The sequence below is a fragment of the Parus major genome, chromosome 10, assembly GCF_001522545.3.
Source record: "Parus major isolate Abel chromosome 10, Parus_major1.1, whole genome shotgun sequence".
In the NCBI taxonomy this organism is placed as follows: domain Eukaryota; kingdom Metazoa; phylum Chordata; class Aves; order Passeriformes; family Paridae; genus Parus; species Parus major.
In genome coordinates, this window is record NC_031779.1 from 10,681,567 (window position 1) to 10,706,158 (window position 24,592).

Consider the following 24,592-nt stretch of genomic DNA (forward strand, 5'->3'; position numbering starts at 1 on the left):
TGAATGGCTTGGTGCCTGGTCTGAGGCAACTCAGCCTCAACATAAGCATATCAAATCCTGCCAAATGTCACTGCAACTGAGAGCAAAGTGCTGACATAACAGTGCTATACAAAATCTGCTCCTCAGCAGAGCACAGGGATGGAACCTGCAGGTTTTCACTCAGGAGGCCAGACCCACATGTGCTTTCCTTCTCTTTTCTTGCTGAAGGACCCCTAACACTGAATTCTTACTGATTAATAAGCATCAGATTGTTCTGAAAGGATGTCCTCTTTCACAGTAAAGCATCTGCTTGGTTACGTAGCTTTCAAAGGCGTATGAGCTTTTGTAAGAATTCAAACCCTTTTGGTCTTTCTGCAAGGACGCCCCTTGATGGAGAAACGAGAGCCACATGTGGAACTGTAACATCACAGGACTCCTTTCTGTAGAAGAAATGGATGCCTATCTTGTAGGTCTAACCAGAACATTCTCTGAAGCTGCACCAAAATCTGGAGATCTGAGAGGACTTCCAAACCATTCCCTCAGGGTGTGTGTGGTGGGGCTCTGGCACACTGGGTCATGTGTCACCATGCACCCACTGCCCAGCACAGTCTGCAGGAGACAATCCAGGATGGTCACAAGTGTCACATGCCTTGTGGCCGCAGCAATTACCTGTTTCTTCTACCTAACAAAGCTAATAATTTGATAAATGAAAGGAGAATCTATTACTGAAATGCACATAGAAGGAAGATGCACACTGGTGAAGGATGAACACGTGCATTCACTTTCAGCTCAGCTGTGTGAAGGGAGAAACTGAAACAACATGACAGGCTTTTTGGTGTCCTCTGTCATCGGGAGTACATAGAGGAAAGGCTGTTGAAAATATTACTTTAGAGCTCTAACATTAACTATTTGTTTTTTAAAGAAGTGCCCATAGTGTTGCTATTTGCTCAGAATTCCTTATTTAAATACAGGTAGTAGACTTATTACAAGAGTGATAAAAAGACTTAAGGTTAGAAACACTGCAAGTCCCTTCCCAAACTGATAGCAAGTCAGGGAGATACTGCTTGTCTGCAAAACATTTTATGCCTCCTTAAAGATGGAGGTATCTACATGTCAGAGGAAAAAAAGACTGTGCTGTAAACTTTAAAATCTTTACCAAGATTTTACTAAGTAAAGGGAGAGGTAGCACTCAACTGTCTGGATGCCATAGTCATCCTCCTTTTTATTGTGACAAGGAAGATGTCCAGATACCAGACCCCAGAAAAATGTGGACTCCTTTGACTGAGACAAACAGTGTCTGCTGGGACTTGAGTGCAAATCTCATTTGGCCACTTGAAACACGGCGCCAGCTCTGGGCTGCATTACAGAGCAGCACAGCCCAGTTACTGCCTCAGCCCTCTCAGAATCTCTCATGAAATGAAGTAAACAGCTGCAAATGATCAGCAAAGGAGGGGAATGAAGACATGCTTACTAGGGAATTCTGATCAGAAGGGATTGGGGATCTTACATCACACAATGTGCTATGCTCTAAAGCAGTGAGGATCTCTAAGCAGTATCCCAAGTGGAGTTAAGCCTTCTGTCTCATTCCCAGCACTTAATACTGTTAGCTAAGGAGCAGCACCAAATCAACAAAGGACAGAACATACATCTGTCACACAGCTCACCTGCTCCCCATTTCGTGGCGTATTTCTTTATTCATCCAAGTATCCCTTCTGACTATGTATCATCACAGGAAACCATAAAAAAGCTTTTCATAGCTTTTGGGAGTTGGCATACACGTATAAACACATGCAGTATAAATCTGCACCAAACAGCTAAAGGAGAGGCTGTTAATGCTCCCACTCTAACATTTCACTCTGCAGCTGAGGTCAAGACTTTTCCTGACTTCACTGACATTGCTGTGAGCTCCCCAGCTCTGGGGCTTATGTTGCTAGTACTGTAACAAGGTTGGATATAAAGTGACAGTGTTATCTTAGGGCCATTGAACTCTGTGGCAAAAACTCCAGGGAATTTAGTGAAGGATGAGACCCTCTCTGCCATTAGGAAAGATCTCTCCCCATTTTACCTCTTTCACACAAATCCCTGCATTAGAGACTGTGAGATGAGAGCTTTGCTCAGTCTCCCTATTCCCAGTAAAGCCACCTTAGCCCTCTGTGAATGTGGAGTCCCTACGTGCTTATTTAGCTGCAGAACAACTCTGGCACTCCATGACAATTGCTGCTGTTTTGTTGTAGCAGAAAGCAAGCAGTACGAGCAACCATACTGCAATCTCCTGCTGCTGCACTCAAGTCACAATTTATTCCCATTCTACAGGATGTTTTGGTTAAATATGCTGCAGATTTGGATCCGATATTTTCCCCCATATCAGCAAGATCAAAGACAGAAAGAGAGAGGGAGGGAGGGAGAGGAAGAGAATGAGCGCATGAGCACAAGAGCAAAAAAAGCATCGCTGCCTTGAACCAGGAACAAAAGAGGGAAGAGCACCCATACTAGAACACCGTGTTGTAGTCACAGAAACCTCACTAATGACTAAAGCATCTGTCTATCAGAGAGCCAGACTGCGACTGTGTTTTGCTCCTGGAAGGAAACAAACAGATTCTCAAGTACCCGCTATAACCTGCAATCAAACAGGAGCTCCATCCCTGCCTGAACCAGAGCGGGCTGGAGCTCGCTGCCACAGAAATCAGTGTGAGCAGCGCATGGCGTGCAAATCTGATACATGCATCAGCAACACCACGGGCAGCCGCTCCAATTATGGCTAAAATTAAAGCAGGTGGTTTCAGATTTCCAGTTTTATCCCCTTAGCTCCCGTTGCTGTCATCTGCTTAATGAATAACAATTGCTTTCTTTTTGCACAACCTCAGCAGAGCTGCACTGCCCAGCATTTGTTTGCCAACCGAGCAGCAGAGCTTTAAAGATGGAACTGCGAGGTTTTTCCAGTAAACAAATGCCAGGCTTCTAGGGTCAAGAACACTGAACAGAAAATTCACCTCGGTCCTCTCCAGCCAGAGCGGGGCTTTATCAAGCCGTGTTGCTAGTGACTACCAATGTGGAGGCAAGAAACGTGTCAGGATCTTTACGCTGTAGTTCACCGCTTAGGATGTGTGTGCAGCCCAAGTGCTCTGCTCTCGGCGGCGCCGGGCAATCGCTGACTTCTCAGGGAGTATTTCCCACCGGCTGTCACAGGGTGGGTTTGGCAGTGCTCACACCGCAGTGTTCCCTTCCCGGCTGCCATGAGAGGTTGGGGACCCTGGGGAGCTGCTGGGTGGGCTGGGCTGGCTCTGCAGAGCCGGAGCCCAGCGAGAAAGGACAGCAGCGGCTCCCGCAAGCACAAATCATCCCCGTGCCTGCCTGCGGGATAACGTGGCATGTTCCTGACAGGCGGAGGAGCTCGCTGGGAGGGCTGGTGCAGAAGCAGAGGAAGCTGCACCCCCTCCCGGGTGTTGTGCTCTGCAGAGCTCTACATTCCCTGCAGAATGGGAACCATATCTGCGAGACACGGAGAGCCCTGCGCGCTTTGTCTCTGCCGTGCTTGCACAGCCGCTCTGGGGGGCTGATGTTACTGCAGAGGACGAGGAAGGGGATGCTCTGCCCAGCAAGGCGGAAGGGCAGCCCAGAGGCATCTCCTTCCAGCTGGAGGGGCAGCAGGTGTCGTGTTTTATGGCATCACAAAACCTCTGTGCTGTCCATAGGCTGCTGTTCAGAAACAGGAATTCCAGGCTCTCGGGGTGGCTTTCGACCAGACCCTGTCCTACTGCGTTGCAACAGAATTTTACACCAAAATTAAAAAGGTGTTATGCAAAAGTACCCATCAGGTCCCTGTTTACAGCATAGAAAACTTTACATCAGCATCTGGGGGATGCTTATTTGGGCATCGAAACCGCAAGAACAAGTCCTTTTATTTTGCAAAAAGAGGGAATTAAGACTGCAGAGCAGTAATCACTGATTGTTTTGACATAGTGTGAGTGCCTTTGATTGGCAAAAGCACACAGAACCATTGCTGAGATCCGTATCTCCCACTGAAATCCCTGGAGTCGCAGCACAGCAGTCGAGCAGAGGCCTGTGGTATTTGCTGAAAAGTGGTTCAAGTTGCTTATTATTGCCCAACACATGTGAGCAGCTTGATCTTTTGCAGTTAGCTTATTAGCAGAACTCTAGATGGATAAAAGCAATACTCTTCAAAATCCATTATTAAAATAGGATATTTTGCTTTACTACAACATTTTTATTCCAATGGATTTATTATGCTTTTTAATAGCTAATGCTACTGGGAGTCAGCAGTATAGCAGTATCTTTTCTAAACCATTATTTAAAATACTGTTCTATAAGATGTAAAATATTAATTTTTTTTTCCCTAGAGGATCCTAAAATGAAAAAAAAATAAATTAAAAAATCCAACCTGCTTCAAGCTAAAAACGGTGACTCAAATTCTGTAATGCTTAATTTGAAGAGCAATCCAACTAAAGCTGATTGGAGACTGCTGACTTCTTCTCTCATGTATCAGGACTGATATTTGAAGCAGAGCACTACTCCCCAGTGTACATCACATACCTGAACTCGTAGTGTGGAATGCTGGCATATGCACTTTTTCACCCATTAAAAAAGATAACCCTGTGAAGGGTGAGACTAGAAGCAGAATCCAACTTAATAAGGTGGAATTGCACAGCTACAAAAGTAAAAATTAAAAAAGTCTCTGGGCACAGAAGAGTGCCACCAGCAAAAACAAAAAGCAAAACAAGATTAAAACCAGCAGAGCATACTTTTGAGCACTGCTGAAAATGGCTGAAGGGTATCCTGCAGACAGCCAGAAATGACAATATAAAGACATCAATCCTCCTTTTTTTTCTGTGCATGCTCAGGACCTCAACAAGATAGAAGACAATGAAGGGTTAGTTGGAGTCCAAATAATGCTGGCAGCAATGTCTCACTAGGAAAGATCAGCAGTCTTGTAGCTGAGTTCAGCCCCTTTACATCCCTAATTAGCAGCATATTTTTAAGACAGAAAGTTGAAATACACTTTCTGCAGAGCTGCCTTAATCTCCAGTATGAAAATGGGGCCAGAGCTTAGTTCTGCGTGACTGGTATCTATATGCATGACTTTGTAGATAACTGATCTATTCATGTGATTCAAGTCCTCTCTGTACTTCTGGGGCTGGTGGACAGAAGACAGTCAGGGAAGACTAAGGAGATACAAAGACAAGTCCTCTTTCTGCCACTGGCCCCTGGGATGACCTTGGCCACACAAATCACTGCCTCTCCTCTGGTCTCACTTTTATGAATGGATACTATGGGACTCTTCTCCTTATAAAGCACTTGAGGGCCACTGCTAAATTGAGAGGAATTAGTAATAACACATACTTCCAGCTCTGTCAGTGTTGCATTTCATGCTACCAAACTGTAATCCTCCCAGTGTACACCCCAAAGTCGGGCTGCTGCAGAAATGCTCTGTTTTCTCCAAGTGAAGTGTTTCCCTACTGTGAATGAAGCAATGGTGCTACCACTAGGATTCTTTTTTTCCCCCAGTCTCTTCCCTAAGGAAAGAAAAGGATGTGATCACACTGTTTTCAGTCTGACTCTTATCTGAAATAACTCAGGGACACATCAGACAATTTTGCCAAACCAGACAAAAGGAGAAAGGGCAGAGAGATATTAAGTTTCTCCCATGTTTTGTGATAAATAGGCTGTCCAACAGAAGATAGGCAGACAAGCAGTCCATATGCTGAGAGACAGCTTGCAACACAGGCTGAATCAAAACATCAGACACTGGGAAATCCACACAAAAGCAAGCCAGAGAAAAGTAAACTTCTTAATTTTCATGGCTCACAAAATTACTTTTTATTTGTGTATGGGTGGGGAGAGATTGTTTATTTTATACAAATATTGCCGGCTCTGAGGCATTTAACATTACTTTCCTTCCCTTTAAGCACAGTGAAGGCTTGGTTCTCCTTCATCTGAATTATCCCTCAGATATCAAAATACTGTTTGCAATGTACATCCACCAAAGCAAATCAGAGTGAGCCCACCAGCACCTAATGAAAGCAGTTTCTGATGACAAAATTTGTTATCCTACTTTACCATCTTACCACAAATATTTTTGTCTTGAAATATACAAGTGTGCAAGAAATGCACATATAAAAATGTGTTTAGAAGACATACAGCAAATAAAAATTAATTAACCAGTCAAAACATCAATAAGTGAGAAATTTCAGGGACTGGATATTCACAAACACTGTATTTCTGTCCCCCTACTCTCTTCTTAAAAGCCAAAGAGACATGAAAAATCACATCACCTCCTTCCCCAAAATGTTCAGATAAACCCTGTCACCTTCTGTATCTCATCTGCTCAAAGGAGTGCATGGATGGTAAAAGAACTCTTTAGATTGAGGAACATTTTTTTGCTTCTCAGTATTTACACTAGAATGCTACTACTTCATTTATTTTGTTTGGTTTTAAGGAAGAATGCTATATTTATGAGGTAGGATTTTTTTGCCAGTTAACTTGATCAAAACACTTTCAATAAGATGCAGCTGGCCTAGAGCGTTGACATTTGGTCAACTACACACAACTGAATTTATACTTGAGGCTCGTTTGTATCACCCAAAGCTCCATATTCCACTGTCCAAGCTTTTAAAAGAAGTGTTGCTAGTCCTTAAACTCCTATCAGCACACTTAAAAGCAAAAGGTAAGCAATTTTCCAAAAGACTGCAGTTCCCTAAACTTGGCAGGCTTAATTTACCATTTATTTCCTATTTTCTACCCCAAAAAAGTCAGTTGAAAAAATTGGATTTACACAATATTTCCAGGCTGAAGAATACAGAACATCCCTGTGCAGTATTTGGTCCATCTTCCCCAAAAAATACACAGAACCCTAATGACACTATGACTTGTGGCTAAGATTGTTTTGGGTAAGGAAACATGATCAGTGGACAGAGAACACAACCCTCCAGTTTGTGACAGGGGGACATACACATACCAAAGAAAGGAACAGTCTCCTTCACTTTCTGCAGCCCCTGGCTCCTGCTAGGGTGGATTCAAGCTTGAGACTGGAAATTCCACTATTCCACTATTATCTGGGCTTCTGGCTACAGAAAACCCTCCTGCTTGTCTCCTCTGTGACAAGGGATATAACATCAGGAGCCTGAAACACTCCTGGCCACTGAACAAGTGCCTGCGTACAGAAAATGCTTACTGTCACCTGGCAAAAGAACACAAAATCTTTGTCCCACACCAAGTATATCCTGCAACTCTCTGAGGTTCAGGTGCAGCAGCAGAAATGAGATGAGTGTCCTATCAGTCCTCCAGAGGGAATGGAGACACAGCCGAGCATGTATTTGTCTTCATTACGCTGCTCTCTGTGGACCCAAGAACATAAAGACTCACGGTCTTAATGTGTTCACACCAGGACATCTATTTGCAGGATTTAAGACCCTCCTTCAAACATCAAGTTGTGTTTCCTGGGATGCTGAGCTGACGTACCCTGTTAGCCACCCAGCCCTTGGCAGGCACAAACAAGACGCGTTTGTGCGGCCGAGCTGCACGCGTGGCGCCGCAGCCACACAAACACTTCTGCAGGCACCAGTGGGGTGCAGGTAGATCTGGAGCCTGCTGTGAGTGCACAGCCACGCTTACAGCACCAAACCTCAGCACTCACAGTGCCCAGGGGTCGATGGAGGACTGGGAGAGGCCTCAGCCCGTATTTGGGGTTATGGACGCGCCTCATGGCCGAGCATCACTGGCATGCAGTCAGGTGTTTTGCTGTGATGCAAGTGACATGTGAAAAACAACAACATGTATGTGAGCTGGTGGCAATGAGAAGCAATGAAATCTAATTGCAAAGGCAATGAAATGGAGTGATTGGCAATAATTTTGCAAAGGCAGGTTTTTCTGTTTAGTGTGCTGTCAAACAGCAAACTTGTACCTGCAGGAGGGCTCAGGGTCTCTGAAAGCCCCTGGTTGCCCTAAACCTAACAACTGTGTGTAAATAATTGTTCCCATTACCCTCCCAGCCTCAGCCACCCTCTATGGCACAAAACAAGCCATTAACCCCCATACTATTTTGGTAAGATGGAACTTTTGCCTGTGTCATCTGGGTTGCTAAAACCATGGACAGAAAAAAGATTCACGGAGTCACAGTGGTCTCTGTGCAGCACTCGGACCCAGCTTTGGTATTTTTGCTGGGTTTGCTTTCAGTCTCTACCCATATTTCCAGGAGCTGCCATTAGGGTGTAAAATGCCTTCTTTGCAAAGTCCCCCAGTCTAGATTAAACTCTTAGGAATTTTAATCCTCCTGTCTAAAGAGACTCGGGAACAAGTTTTTCCAAGTCAAGTCATACCCCTCCCCACCTGCCCATTTTTCTGCTTCCAAAACCTCAGAATGAGAATTTTCATTTAGTTTTGACTCTAAATACTATGTTAGTGAAATTTACCAAGATAGTACCTAAAATAATAACAATCTTATTTATTAAAATTAACATTTTTCTCAAACCCAGCCCCCCAAACTCAAGCAGCAGCTTTCAGGAATGAAATTATATTAAATCATACAAAGCATTCCATTATGTACTGTAGACCTATGAACTTAAATCCTAATTACTAAACCATGTTAGAAAAATATAACTCAAATGAAATAATGAGAACATGAAAGACAAAAAGATGTATTTTTAGAAACATAAGTGGCATTAATGTCAGAGACAAGATGAATACATCAATATGGTAGTGGCCAGGTTTTCTAGGGTGACAGCCCATCATAAGGAATATATTTTACATCAAAACCACTTAATTCAAGTTTTTAAGCATGTGAATAGTCTTTTAATTCACATGGATTAATCATGAGCTTGAAGTTGCCTATATGTTTATATTTGTGTAGGATGAAGAGTTACTTTTTAATATCCATTGTTTCTATCCAGTATGTTAAGCTGAATAGATGTATGAAGCATGTGTCAGTATTTTGTGTTACTCTCAAAGAACCTCTCAGAATATGGTGTTGCCATGAACACAAGTTACCTGCAAAGCCCAGTAACTCAAGCTGCAGTTATGTCACAAAGTTTACTCCAGAACCTGCATTCCTCCTCTGATTTTCTTTGCCTTTCCATCTCTATACCTTCTGGCCATCACTGCTGCTCATTTCTATCCCAGTCTTGGAGAGGTAACCAGAAGATTAATTTTAAGGATCCAGGCTGTCAAGGAACAAATTACATATGTGGAACTGTACTATTTCCCACATACATTAATATTAAATATTTAAAACCTATGAATCAGGGATGGCATCCATACTAAGCACGTTTTAAATCAGGTTGCTATTTTGTTTTAAAAAGCAGCTATAAAAAACCAGCGTATTATTCTAACTCATCTTGTGCAAATAAACGGAAAAGGCAATTACAAACAAAGAGGACTTGGTTAGTGATACACACATCTGGAACTAGGAAGGACATTAGGGAACACTTCACATACAGATTTGTACTGGGATCCAGACAGAGTGTTTATATAGACCAAAAGCCTTTCTGTCAGTATTGAAAATTTTAATTCTGTCACTTGCCTTTACCTTCTAATGCAATGGTGATGACACATGATGTGTCCAAACCACGCTCCACAACCACTGTGCTTTAGTTCACACTGCTTTCACCTGTCAAGATCCCCAGTTCAGCCTCACATGCAGCATTCAGGATGGCATCATTTTCAATAAATCTGCCTTGGTTCCAACCCTAACACCCCTGCCATTATAGCAGGTCACTGCCTAGCTGACATTTGACAAGCAAACTAACACTATCATCTAGCAGCAAATGTTTCAGAAAAAGTATAAGCTTCTCATTAAAAAATTGTTCCCCTTGCTCCCACATCTGCTAAAGAAGCTGGCATTTCTTCTGAACATATTGCCACTAAAATCTTTATTATTATGGCCTTCTAGAACGTTAACAGCTAGAGGCTTGATCCAGCAAGCACAGCTGGGCATACAGTTTGGCAGCATAAACAAAGCCATTGTCTTTGTATGATCAGATCCCATCCAGCACAATAACATGGCAATTATATACACAGGTGAATCCATTCATTTGTAAGGCAGGAGATGGCATAAAGCATCTTCTTAAAGATAAGGAGCAAACATTCACAGCATTTTAATGCTGAAGAGCCCCATCTGACAAATGTGTCTTCTCTAATCTGTTTTCATCTTTTAACAAGGAGTTCTTGTCATTTTACCAGAAGCACCATTTCAAAAAATCTGTTCACAAAACTGACCCACTACCTTACAAACATTAAAAAGCTCCAAAAGCAGAATCTCACAAATAAATGCAAAGAAAACAAAATATTATCAGACAGAATAAACTTACTACTTTGCAGACATTAAAATTCTAACCATGAGGCCTAATAGCTTTGTGCTACCTTCTTCTAAAGCTGTGATAGAAATACTGACTGTGACAAAGGTAAATAAAATTCGCACAAGAGGAAGATTTTCAAAAAGAACTTCTGATAAAAAGCAGCAAAAGGGGTACCTGAAAATGTGCACATATGCAAGTCACCTGATCCAGACACCATACGAAAAGAATTATCTTTTGAGTTTGCTGCACCACTAATATCTTTCAAAAGTCTTGGTATCTGGAGAGGCATTGCAGTAAGGAATGTCAGATTTTATTTTTTCTTTTTTAATATGAACGTCTGCCTTCTCCCGTAGGCTGTGGTCCTACTTTATGTTTCTACAGGCATGGCAGCACATATGTAAGCAGTTTTATTGAAATCAAGGAATCTTTATGCAGTCAAACTCATTCTCTGCCTTTGGGACATGGTCTTTAGAGAGCAAAGTACTGGGATAAGGTATCATCTTCTTCCTGCTGTTCCATAACACCCAGGACAGCCTTGCAGTGGGTCTGTGCAGGGCAACTAGCACATAAAATTCCCCAGCCCTTTCCTACTGGGGGATAATGAAATACAGCAGTAATAGTAGGCTGCTAAGAACACAGGAACTTCAGTTCTGCAAACACTTCCACATGTGATTAATCCTGAATGAACGCTACTTAATTGGATTCCAGATAATAGAGTCTGAAGAAATCCTTAAAGAAATACAAATTTACACTGGCTCAGATGGAAACTATGACATCTGGGCTGAAAACCAACAAGCAACTAATTACTTTAAGAAAAAGATAACAAAAACATTAGGACACAGTGCCTAGCATGAGATGCCTTGCTTAGGTGTATTTCTTGCCAGGATATGCCTCTCTCAGCACCTTTTTCCATGTTCTGGAAGTGGCATTTGGGAAAGCAAGGTGGAAACCTTTGCAGATATTCAAAAATAGTCTCAGGATCATAGGTGTGTATGCAGAAATGTGCATTCCCTACACCCAGTGATTGTAAACCCAGTGACAACTGACTCACAGTCCTGGGTCTGGGAGAAATACGAGCTGCACGTAAACTGGAATTCAGTCTGCAAAAAGAGAAACACAACACAGCTGGGGAAAAGGCTTGGCAATGTCAGAGAGAGAAAGCTGGAAGCAGCAATACTACAGGAAGCCAATAGTGGACCACAAGTTACATTTGAATAACCAGTGTGCTGCAGAGGTCGTGGCACTCTGCAGCGATCCCATATACAAACACACGTCCTGCCAGCGTGGGCAGAGAGCCCCAAGGGTTCCACTGCACCTGGGAGAATGATCCAGCCCCTGTGCAGGACAGGGATGGACAGACTGGGAACATGTTAAATGGAGCTAAGGAAAAATACACAGATAATTAGGGCAATGCACACACCAAAAACAATCAGCGAGGCTGGTGGGGTAGATTCAGTGTTCAGCAACCAATTCAATCCCAAGAAAGGAAGGAGGCCATACATGGACAGCTTTGTTTTTCCTATGGGGTGGCAAACACAGCCCTCCATGTGTGCTGCCTTTAGAGCCTCCCCTCAGCCATCGTGCCTGGTTGGTCTCTGCACAAGCAGAGGTAGGAAAGAGAAAAGCAAAACTCAAGAGAAGGAAGGATACAAATCTCCTTTCAAGGTACAGTGCTGCACTTCCTGGCATCACCTTATCTGCTGTGTCAGGACAGACAACCCATGGCACATCTGAGTCCAAACTCTGCTCCATGGGCACCTCCCTCCCTTGGTCCCACACCACAGAAGATACCCACAGTGCATAGAAAAGGTGAACTGTAAGTGCCCTACATACAAACATCTCCCAGAGGATTAAGTTGGAAGAGGAGCTGCAGGACCTGCCTCCTAGTTACCAAAAAACAGCTTAGAGACTAGGGAAACAGTCAGGAATGGACACTTGGATTCTTGTTTTCTACATGTGGAAGAGATCCAGTTGAGGAAGATGCACTGTCCTCCAAGAATTAAAAGAAAGAGTTGACCATAACCCTTTATGGAGGTTTGAATGCTGTAAAATATAAGTTTTGTGAAGCTGAAGAAAAACTAGCAAAAAAGAGCTGCTTGGTTCCAATGACTTTGTATGTAAAACACATCAGCATATCAAGCATCAGCAACTCCAGAATTGTTCTTTGCAACTATAGCTTTTGTTTCTCTCTTTGAACTGCTTCTCCCACCTGGACTGCATCTCTAGACTGATGCTACAGATCTCTGTAAGGTCACTCCCTGTGTTATTATTAAGTTTCAATATGTACTTATATTTAGTACATTCAGTAATCCAGTCTGATATGGGATTGATTCCCAGAAATAGTTTGCATTATTGTGCAATTGTATCTTGAGCTCTCCCAGACTTAAAGTTTCTTCTACTCATTGCCTTCAGTGTAGTTTTACTCTTTGTATTTTAAGTGGCTTCATAGGCAGGTGCCTTCCAAGCCCAAGAAGGTCAAAGTTCCTGAGTTTAAAGGCTGACACACTGTTTCCTAGTTGATATCAGTGACACCACAGTGACATCTGTAAGGTCCCTACAGCCTGGAATTTTTTCCTTCCTTCCTGGCTCTCCTTACTCTGCTGCATGTAGGATGTTTTGTTAACTGATGGTCTTAAGGAAATTCTTTGGTGTATGATAATTCTTTGCCCTGTTTTTCCTCTTTTGTTATATGATGTCTTATATTCAAGCAGCCAAACCAGAGCTGGCAAACAGCCTCTCTCTAGGTTCTTTACACATTGCTGCAAGGCAAAATAAACAGTTGTTTCCAGTTTGCATTGTCAGAGCTACAGATGTATGCTAATTAACCTTTCAATCTGCTGCTGGAAAGCTGAAAGAGATTTAAATGTACTTTTCTAAGGCACAGACCAAAGTCTATGGACACCTGTCCTTTCTAATGTTGGGCTCTGTGTGGCCCAGAGCAGAGTACATCATGTCCTCCCTTTATGTTGACTCTGAAGGCATTTTCAGATTTCAGCAGAGCTTTACAAAAGGCCAGGAGGCAGAGATAAAATCCTTCAGAAATTCAAGGACATTACTTGTCTTTTTTGGAAGAACACTGATGCCAAGGATAATATTTGGGTTGACCTGAGACCACTTGAAGGATGGGGAAACTTCAGACTGGGGAAATAGGAGCTACTTCATAACATGGGAAGCTCATTGTTTTGTTAAGATACTGTGGTATTTACCCAAATTTCTTACCTTCCTTGTGTTTTCTAGAACCAAAAAAAAAAACAAACCCACAAACAAACAAACAAAACCAATCCCCAAAGTCAGGTCTCATATACCCTTCAGGCAAAAGTATTATCAAGCCTGTCATGTCAAACAGTCTGAGTAGAAGAAAGGAAAATGAAATGAATCTGCAGTTTATATCCAATTTCAGTATCAGGTTTAGAACTGGCTGCTACACAAATGAATGAAACAATCTCAGATGTGCAAAGCCAGTACTGCAGAGACCTTCCCAAGAGGAGGAAGCAAGGATCTGTTTCCTTCTTTAAGTTTTAAAAGCTTTACCTCATGATACTGTCTTGTTTGCCAAATATTTCTTGGAATCTTTCAAATAAAGGTTCATTCTCATTGCTCCATTGTGCTTCAGCCAAATTACTGGCTGCTGATGCTGCCTTTGTTGGAGTCCAGAGTCAGCTGATGCCCTGCCCATGTGCTACACCTGTGTTTTAAACATCCAATCTTTTCCAGGGGACCATGTGTACCTGTGCACAGGACAGGCATGTCTCAAACACACGGACACATCCATGGGAGGTAGGGATCAGAGATGGATGGCACAGGAGCAGCCTTGAAAAGTACCAAGAGACCTAAAGAAACAGCACATTACTGATGGTCAGCTAACTCCCAACACCTTTAGAAACCCATCTCCACAACCTCTTCCTGCCTGCTCCACAACGACTACTTCCCAGTGTTTGTTGCTATATTTATCACTCAAATTAGAGTATTACTGAGAGGCCTCAGGCAGCCTCGTTCTCCCTCGTGCCTCTCAAGTACACAGTGGAAAGGTTTTTGCTGCCCAAGCACCATCATTTGGAACAGTTAAAATGTCCAACCTCTCCCCATTGTTATCACTTCTCCAGCATTATCAGGAAGTTCTTTCACCTATCCTCAAATGACAATTGTATATGTACTTACTGTCAGCAATCTCTTGCTTACAAGATTTTTATTACCCTGATTGCAGGAAGATTTGTTAATGTGTTAATATGACAGGAAAATCAGGAAATTAAGAGTTAAGCCTGAAAACTCTGTCTTCATTTTGTTGTCTGCAAAAAGTTCATTCTGGTTGGGGGCCATAAAAGCTTCTTCAACCAATAAAAAAAGAAATCTGTCAATTAATGAGGGGAAAAAATATTTCTCCTATCTTTTTGTAATAGCAACATACAGATTGACTTGACAGGCTACAGATTTCACTGAAAGTGGCACTGTTCCTTCATTCAAAATACATATCCAACAATTTCCATGAGATCAGTTGATGAAAATTATTCAGTGGCTTCAAAGTAACAAGGAAAATTATCTATCAAGTCTGCAGAGTATGGGTATGAAAAACTTTAGTTGCTTATTGCCTCAAAATTTCCGAGACAACTGTCTTTATTCTGTGCTAGCTTCATTTGGACTTAAAATTGTGACACTGCAGGAGAAAATGTATTCATCTATTGTCATATGCACAAAAAGATCAGACTTGCACATTTGGGGCTAATTATTTAAACTAATTAAAGAGGGGAAAAAAAACCAGTAGAGACATTTAAAGAACTGAATTTTAAAGATGTTTCCCCATATACCCCTGCTGTGCTAATAACAAACATGGAACATCTTGGCCCCAAAATTATTTGTTTGCCAAACAAGAGCAAAGGTTTTACTATAAGCTATGGTTCAACCTCATGTATAAAAAGGATGACATTTTATGCTACAATCCTCAGATGAAATCTTTTTAATTCACACTTAAAACTGATTGCAGGAGGACAGAAAAAGACTATCAGCTACTTAAGTTCCCTACTTTCCAAACAGTAGGAGAATTAATACTTCACTTCTTGTCATTTTTGTTTCATGAAATTAAGGAATCAGTACTCAATGAACTGATTAAGTCAGTGAAAATGCATTCATCCCTACTCTAGGATATGACCAGGTATCTGCAAATAAGTTTAAATGCTGTCTAAGCAACATGTGCCAATGTGGTGCAGTAGAATTAAAAATTACAAACAATTCCCTAAAGGACTAATTGCCTTAAATGTGCTCTTCTCCCATGCACCAGAGCAGAACTCATAGAAGTGTTGCCTGAAGAAGCCACGACCTCACCATCAGTTCCTAGGATAAGCCACACCTTTGCAGTGATCAGCAACTCATGTCTCATCTCAGAAAGGAACAGAGACCTGCCAGGAAAAAATGCTTGCAAATCTCCAAGGACTGATGTCGAGTGAGGTACATAATTAAAGAGGGAGAGAGACTGAAGAAGCTCTGAGTTGGTAAAGGAGAAGTCACAGGGGACTCATATTTAGTAACATGGCAAAAGTGAGGTCATAAACCAGAGCAACCAGAAGGGGAAAAGGAGGAAAGCACATGGTGAAGGACTGGACAGGTCCCAAATGGCCAAGGAGAAAAGCTCAAAAGACTGCAGACCAAATTTTGGCAGAAAAACACAGAGAAAGATCTGTTGTCTATTTCAATGGACCCTTTGAAGTTTTCTGGATCTAATCTGATTTTTGTCTGTCATTCTTTGCCAAAAAAGATAAACTCTGCCAGGGAAAAACCCACCTTCCCTTATTCTTTTATTAATACAAAAACAAATGGTCTGTTTTAAATATCAAACACTTAAAACGCAGAACCTTTCTTCTATGATGTGCTGGAGAGTTTGATATTTGCAAGCTGTCATACTGGCCATTATAACAGACCAAAGTTGGTTCTGTACCTTGTACTTTATCAAATGATGTCAGAACATAAGCCTTGGTCCTGCACCTACACCTGAACCAAAATCAACCCGCTGGCTCCAACCACACTTCACTGAACAGCATGGCAGATGTTTATTTACTAAAATGCCTGCATAGGGGTGACCAAAATATATTTTTGAATTTTTTTTACTGATACTGAAAGTCTTCTGTTTCTCTTTAGTAGTAATTTCTTTCAATAGTGTCTAACATTATATTACATTATGATACTATAGTGTTATGAGCCATTCTAGGCTCTCGTCTAACAGTCTTTAGGCATAAGCTTACTTTTAAACCATTCCCTTGAATTATTTTAGTTTATACTTTCATGTGCCTTACTTTTCTGCTTTGTTGGAAGGGGGACACAGTCAACAATATTGAAAATACTGAGCTAAAAACCACCATGTAATCAGTACATTACGATGGCTCAGACTGCCACTGCAATTGGTTCCCATTAAAATGACAGCATTTACTATGTATTACTCCAAGCAATATACTGAAAATTTCACATCCATTTGCAACTAATACATTGAAGTGCCCCAAATCTCATTCTGCCATTGCTATTGCCAGATGTTTTTTAACAGTGGCATTCATAGGAGTATTGTTAGCTAAGCAGCAAATTTGGAGTTAAAGTACGTGTTAATTCAGAGTTACAATAAAGGAAGTGGACAAGACAAACAGGAGCCCAGGAAATAGGAACTTCACCCAGACAGGATAGGAAATACACCTTCATAATGGTGTGACACCAACACTTTAAATGCTGTGCTCTCCTCCCAGCACAACGTGTTCTAAACAGCTTTAAACATCCATGTGTTTTACATCAAAATACATTGTCTTACCTGCTTGGGTCTCCTGTACTATCCCAAATAAACTTTCCCATCCCTACTTAACCTCCTGCTGCTTATCCAAATACAATTCTTGTCTCCCCAGCTGCACAATCCTAGACTTCTGTTCAATAATGGCATCAGCCATTTATTTGGGCATGTTCTTATTTTATTGAGGTCATTCCAGACTTTTTCTCTGCTCTCTACAGTTGCATTAACAGCTTCCTTCCTATTTTTAAATCAGCAGCTAATTTCAGCAACTAAGTGCCTATTGTTTCTTCAGGGTCACTCATAAAACAAACACCATTATTGATCTTTCTGAATCTACTACTAGTTTTTCCCTTTTATCTCATCTGAGTGACTATTCAAGGGGCAATTTCTCAATAAATCAGGACATTTATCCTAGATAAACTAGGGCATCTGAAGAAAGAGATTTTTCTGTCTATGTGTTCTAATACAGCTCCTATCACAGCAGTATCAAAGAAACTCATAAACATTAGGGATTTTGTCTCCACAACACCTTTTTAAAGGGACAAGAGTTGTTAACTGTCTTTTACAAACAAGCAAGAAAGACACAGGGGGATTTAGTGCTTCAAAGGCAAAGACCACTCATGAAACGTACAACTAATTAAATTCTTATTTTCTATATTTTAACCACAATGGCATCTTCCCTGTTTCTTTGCATGCTCTCTGGAAACACATTTGCTTGTTTGTTGGATTGATGACCTGGCCAGTTTCTATTTATTCTGTCTTTTTGATGAGCATCTGAAGACAACAGACATCACAGACAAATATAAAAACCATGATAAACCAAACTGTATTTCCTTTACCATTATTATTAAACTTAATATTCTATAAATAATAATTAGAATAATTAAAATATAATTCTAAACCTATTTGTTGTCCTCCAGTCAAGCTAAAGTAAATTTTGGCTTTGCACAAGAGAATGTGATATCAAAATGCAAAGCAGCCCTTCCAGATAACAAGACCTAAGTGACCTCTTTCAGCCATCACGTATCTGGCCATTATTGTTTTGGCTAAGTGTGGCAAATTCTGTCCTTCTCAAATGAATTCAAGACCAATCCACAAAGAAACTTTAAATGCAGTTTGACTGCCAGAGCACTCCATCAGTTATAAGACACAATTTTCCAATGGTGCCCTGGCATTTCATCACTATTTTGCCACTTTCTGCGTGGTTTTTCTCTCTTTACTCACAGGGATGGAAGTGAGGTTTGCCAGGTTTGTTCTTACTGATCACTGGATCAACATAGCTCTAAAAAGAGGGGGTGGGAAGCTAATGTAGGGAATGAGAGGGCTGTCTGTGCTGGGTTTGTCTGCAGTGCTGTGGCACGTGGAGGTGGCTGAGCCCACAAGCACCGTCCCTGTGAGACAGGAGTCACTGAGCTGGAGCCTCTGGGATCTGAGGTACCTCCTCTGCATGACACTACCCATGTGCACAGAAATACAGGGCTGATTCTGAGCCAGGTCACTTATGTCTGTGTGTTTCATTAAAGGGCAGGCAGATCACTTCTGTCCTGCTCTAACACTTTGCAGGTTTATTAAACACAGTTTAAAAAGTTTGTCCCTTGACAGGAAATTCATGCCAAAGGTCGCATCGATGCCAAACACCACTTGGTATGGGCAATAACACTGCCATTTAAATGTATTGTTACTCATATTACTAAAGCTACTATATTAGCATGAAATAGGTAAGTTTTTATGAGAATTCAAAGATCAGACACGCTAATTGCATAATGAATAGAGAAGTAGCTAGCAACCACTCAAGGATCTGGAAGCAAGTGAATCCCCTAGATAAAAGACATTCAGTTAATCAGAAGTATCTGAGCTGCATTTTCAACTCAAATATTTCTTTTCTCCTTATTTGTTTGCCATAATGTTTTCTGAGAAGCAAAATAAAGACTAATGCTTTCACTAGATTTTTCCTTCATTGAAGAAAGTGCATAAGGCAAAACTTGGCAACCAAAATGAGTCCTAGCAAAGGTGGCATGAACTGTAATTTTAACAAGGTTCAGGCAGACATCAGCCTGATCTACCATGAAGTTGTATGTAATGGCATCACAAGGTACAGGAGCACGTTCTGTGCACACTCAGCTGAACTAACACCCAGTACTAATGCTCCCCTCTCCTGACAGCTCTCTTCCTACCTGATGGTAGACTGGGTTCTCTACAGGTTCAGCCTCTACTTGCTAAGTCATGTTAAAACTAGAGACTGCTTTGTCTTCACTTGAACTTTACATCCTGTTAGAATGCACAAAGGAAGTGAGTTATGTGAACAGCACACCTATTTTGTCCTAGTCAAGATGTACTTTGTTGGATATTATTGCCATTCAGGTACCTATTTAGTAACCCAGTCAAAAGCTATGACCAGTTGGATGGCATATAATGATTTTTTGAAAGGAAAGAAAATGCCATTAAAACAAAAGGCCCTGTTCTGCTTCTGAGTAAACAAATGGGAGTTTTACAAAGGCTCAAAAAGGAAAGGGATTAACATGCTTCAACGTGGTAATGGTCTCAACTGTTCACATTAAAATTTTCACAGTAAATTAAACCATGACAGAGGTAGGAAAGAAGTCAATTTTCAGCGGCTCATGCTGTTCTGCTGACATAAATTGCCATTTTTTAGGTAGTATATCCACCAACCTGTATAATGATAGAATTACAAAACCACAACCCGTTGTTGATTATGTTCGGCCTTTTGCATGCTAATTTTAGCCTGCTCTGCCAAAATAATTGCATGCACCACCTCATTACCAGGCTTCTGGATGTTTAGAACCCTGTCACTATTCTTTTTTCACCAACCTTTGCTTAAGCCTGTTGTGTTGGCCTTCCCTCCTTGTGTCTGCTGTTCAACAGCACTTCTTCTGCTTCCCAGTTCTGCTCAGGACACCTTTCCAGCACTTACACCCATCCTTTTCCAGGGCTGTCTTGCCAAGGGTAATGCTAAATGTCAGTCCATCTCTACCCTGCTCATCCATGTTTCCCTGCAGGTTGCATACAACTCTTTACTATCTTCATGCTCTTTATGATCTATAAAGAACAGCAACTTTCCTTGACTAGCGAATGATGGCATGAAGCACTACCCAATCATCCCAGCAAGGCCGGGGAAGACAAGTAAATACAGACTCACTGTTTGGTGCCTGCCAAGAGTTCCCACAACACGTGTTACTTAGAGAGTTTACACAACAGTGACCAAAGAGGAGGGAAGGGACAGGCCATGCAAGTGTTCCAGTACCAGACCCCCCAGGGAAAGCTCTGCCCTGCGTTATTGTAGCAACACCAGAAATGGATGTTCAAGTACAATCAGCGCTTATCTGACCGTCAAATGACCACGGTGCCTTTGCTACCTCAGTTGTGTCACGGCAGCGTACAACAAAAAATGACAAAGGCCTATGAAAGAAAGTCAGCCCAGGGAAGGGCAAGGTGAGGCGGGAGGTGCGGGAGACTCAAAAAGCCTGGGTGCAGAGGGGTGGCACCAGGGCCGGGGAGCTGCCCTGGGCCAGACCCCGATTCACCTCACCCAACCTCCCCGAGCCGAGCTGAGCCCGCCGCCCTGGGGACACCCACAGCCTGACAGCGGGCCTCGCCCCCTGCGGACCTGTCCCTGCCCCGGGCCGTGCCCTTTCCCCGCAGGTCCCCGGGCCCGGCCCGCAGCGCTGTCCCGGCCGGTCCCTGGGCCGCGGTGGCCGGGGGCGGCGGCCGCCCTGCCCTGCCTTACCCTGCCCGGGCCGCGGCGGGGGCCCTTCTGTCTCCCGGGGGAGCCGGGGGCCGGGGCGAGGGAGGGCGCATAATAAATAGCATCGTTTTCATGCAGGCAGGGCTGCCGGCTCCCCAAGCCTCCTCCCCGCGATAACAACCCAGGTACAGCCCGCGCTCGCCCCCCTCCCTCCCCCTTCCTCCTCCTCCTCCTCCACCTCCTCCTCCTCCCGGGGGGCCGGGGAGAAATCTACAGATCAAAGAAAAGATGCACAATAATAGCGGGGTGGGCGCGCACCGCGGCCCCCCGTCCGGCGGGGCCGGAGCCGGGGCCTCCGGCGGCTCCTGGCCGCGGCCCGGCCGCTGCCCGCCCGGCCGCGGGGCGAGGGGGGCGGCGGCGGGGCCGGGCGCCCCCGCCGCGGTACTCACCCGGGCCGGCCAGTGCGGGTACCCCTTCATTTTGGCGAACACCAGGTCTCCAGCCTTGTATTCTCGGGGCCGCGGACGAGCCATCGGGAGCCGCCGCGGGAGCCGCCGTGTGTCCCCTCGCCCCGCGCACGCCGCCCCGGGGGCAGCCGGGCGAGCCCCCGCGGGGTGCGATGCGCCCGGGCACGGGGCGCAGCCGGGAGCGGGGCTGGGCCGCGGGCGATCCCCGATCTCTCCGGCGGCGGCGGCGGCTGGAGGAGATGGGGTGTGTGTGTGTGTGTGAGTGTGAGTGTGTGTGCGTGTGTCTGTGTGTGTGAGTGTGTACGCGGGGGAGGGGGAGGCCTTGGACACAACCCCAGCAGCCCCCGGTACCAGGGAGCGGGCTGGCCGGGCGGGGGCGGCCGGGGAGCCCTCGCCCCGCGGCGGCGGCGGGCGCGGCGCTGCCCGCGGCCCCCCCGTGCGCGCTGGGCTACGCCGCCCGCGCCGCCCGCTCCATCCCCGCCGCAGCCGCCGCGGCCCCGGGAATATGGAGCCGTCTCCGACGAATTACTCCTCGGGCAGCGACCGAAAACAGGATCTTCTTATCCCCCCCACCCCGCCCGCGCCTCCCCCCGCGCTTTCCCTTCCTGTTATTTTCTAGGTACACAGATCGGTTTCTATGAAAATAGGAGAGCAGAGAGCGCTCCAGTCCCGCCCGGCCCTCCCTTCCCCGCTGAAGCATGACATGGTTCTTTATGCGCGCCCGACATGGAGGCAGGGCGGCGAGGAGAAGCCGGCCGGTGTTGGCAGCAGGGCGCCCGCTTCCCCCGGCCAAAGGCGCCCGGCCCTTGGGCCTGGAGTGCCCTGGCCCCCGCTGTCACTGAGGCCCAGGCCCAGCACGGACCGGCTTCTCCAGGTGCCTTCTCACCCCTCCCGAGCCCTCCCCATGCCAAGCAGCCTGAGCAGCCTCTAGGCAACGGCCTGGCTCCTAAGCACAAGGTTGTCCCAATTTCTATAACCAGCCTCTTCCCCACCAGACCCTCCATCTACCTTTTCAGCTTAAAACTAAAACCCACATCCACCAAGCCATGGATGTTGGAGCTTCACAATGGTGACTTCCCCTCACAGGGTGCTTGGGATCTCTTGCTTGCCAGGTGATGCCAGTTTTTCTCCGTGGAAGTCCTGGTAACTCACAAATCTCAGATACTGCTGCTTTTATCATAATGTTATCAGTTCAGCTGTAATGCTCAAACATCAATTATTATTGACATTTATTATACTCAAGTACTACTTACCTAGTAAAACTAGATAGGCACCTGCAAGGTGGGCCACAAGCAGCAAAGTTTAGGAAAGGTTTTTCTGCAGGTCTGGCTGAAACTCTAGCAATAGGTTCCCCAACCACTTCTGCATTTAAGATAGCAACTGTCCTCTTTGGGTTTAGGGAGACTGCCTGGTACTTCCCTGACTCCCAAGGAAAGCATCTGGCCACAGGCAGTTCCGGCTGATGAAGGAGGGAATAGATGGCTGAAGACTGCAGGGTCACATTTTGGGGAGGGAATAGATGGACCACAGGGAGCACTTCCCGTCTGCAATGGCTGGTAATGGCAGAAAAATAAATAAATGCTTCTCCTGGCACCTGTTCCTGGGCTGGCTCAGGACCAAGAAGACTTGTTTTTTATGGTACCCCCAGATGTGTCTCTGGAGCCCAAATGCTGCTGTTGCTAGTATGTAAGTTGAGAAAGTTCTCACTCTGGGTCATAAAAAAGGATAAGCACTTCACTGCTGGTGGAAGCACTGCTGTAAAATCATTAGCTCAGGTATCAGTACAGACTAATAATGGAAAAAGAATTCCAAAGGCTGAATAAACATTTAGATAATTAGCCATCACTGTGCTCAGTGCTGTTACCTGTTCTGAAGTACTTATCAGCAACAGGGTGGCCAATGAAGCCACCTGCAGTATATACATTCGGCCAAACATCTCACTTACACTTCCACATCAAATAGGATTTTGTATCCTCTTAAATTGATACCTAATTCCTTTCATAAAAATGTAATATAAAACCTCTGAGTAGAGGAGCTGGGGACTCTGATCTGACTCTCTCCAGAATAATCCTATGTGCTGTCTTACACACACAGGATTACCTTCCCAAACCAGCCTTCCCTCCAGAATACTTACTAGAGAGGTGGAGCTGCATTTTTTTTTTTTTTAAATGTATTGTTTGCTTTTCATCTCAGGTATGAACAGCTCTTTCTAGTAACTTATTTAGTGACCTTAAATCAGAAAGGAACAGGATGTGTGCCAGTTTCTTGCAAAAGGAAACTGTATACTCTATGTACACACCTGAACAACAATGTATTGCTAAGGTCAAAATAGCAACATTCGAAGTGACTAGATACAGAATTGAAACATCTCATTGCAAGGTGCACATTTTTGCTTCCTTTTGTCCCAACATTGGTATCTGCAGAGAATGCAGTGAATGAATAATATTTCTGGTATTCAGTGAACACAATCATATACTAGAGCTCCAAAGAAAACTCATCCCATGGACATGCAAAGATGCAGCTCTCTTTTCCTCATGAGTAGACTCCAAAGGATAAATGACTTGCTAAGGTAAGAACTCTGTTCAGGTTTGGCCAGCTGAAAACTCTTAAAACACTCAGCAGGTAGTTCCTCCATCAAGCTATGGTTAAGATGCTAGGAAAAGGTGGAGAAGAAGAAACAAATTTCCTTGCTGACAAATGAAAAACCAAATCAAATGTTCCACACATTAAGAGGAAAGTAAAGAACATTGGCACAAAACGCAAAGGAGTTTGGTAGTGTGCATAACCCCCTCAGCCACCCCTCACAGCATACAAGGCCTGAGAGCTCCTGCTAGGTCACCTCTATGCTGTTCTTTTCTCTTCTTTTATAAAGGACAGCACATCCACTCCTTCCATACAGAAGTGGAAAAAAGGAGAAAAGAGAGCTTCTTCCAAACACTTCAAGAGCAGTTTCAGATCATAACAGTGAGTGGAGGGTGCAGAAGCTTGCTGAAATATGCACTGCATGTACATAGACCAGGTCCTAAGTCTAGAGAAGCCAAGAGCTATGTCTGCTTTGGGCATAAAGATCAGCAGGTCACAGAGGCAGCAACAGCCATGTCCTTATGGATCAAGGGAGACCTGCAGCAGGGATGGGTGTCTCCTTCTCCCTCAATCTCCCCAAAATGATCGTAGCAAGTTGTCTCTCACTTCTCCCCCTGCCAGACAGGTGCTCTATTTCCAGAGCAGGGCAGTATACAAGTATACAAGTATACAAGTATGAGCAGGGGAGATGGTACTGACAGCGGCCCAGCAGGACCACGAGGGAGGTGGCAGGGACAGCAGTGAAACCCTGAGTCACCCAGGACAGAAGGAGTCAGAGATAACTGCTCTGAAGTCA

The 24,592-nt window shown here is 44.1% G+C and overlaps 2 protein-coding genes across 2 annotated transcripts in view; both read right to left on the reverse strand.

The window, feature by feature from the left end:
* HDGFL3 (HDGF like 3) overlaps positions 1–21,612 on the reverse strand; it is a 42,193-nt gene extending 20,581 nt beyond the window's left edge. The window contains exon 1 of the mRNA XM_015638831.3: positions 21,196–21,612. Within this exon, the coding sequence (XP_015494317.1) occupies positions 21,196–21,279 (84 nt within the window). The 5' untranslated portion in view covers positions 21,280–21,612. The remainder of the gene's footprint in view (positions 1–21,195) is intronic.
* The window catches only part of BNC1 (basonuclin 1), a 68,757-nt gene that overhangs the window by 1,090 nt on the left and 43,075 nt on the right, over positions 1–24,592 (reverse strand). The window lies entirely within an intron of this gene.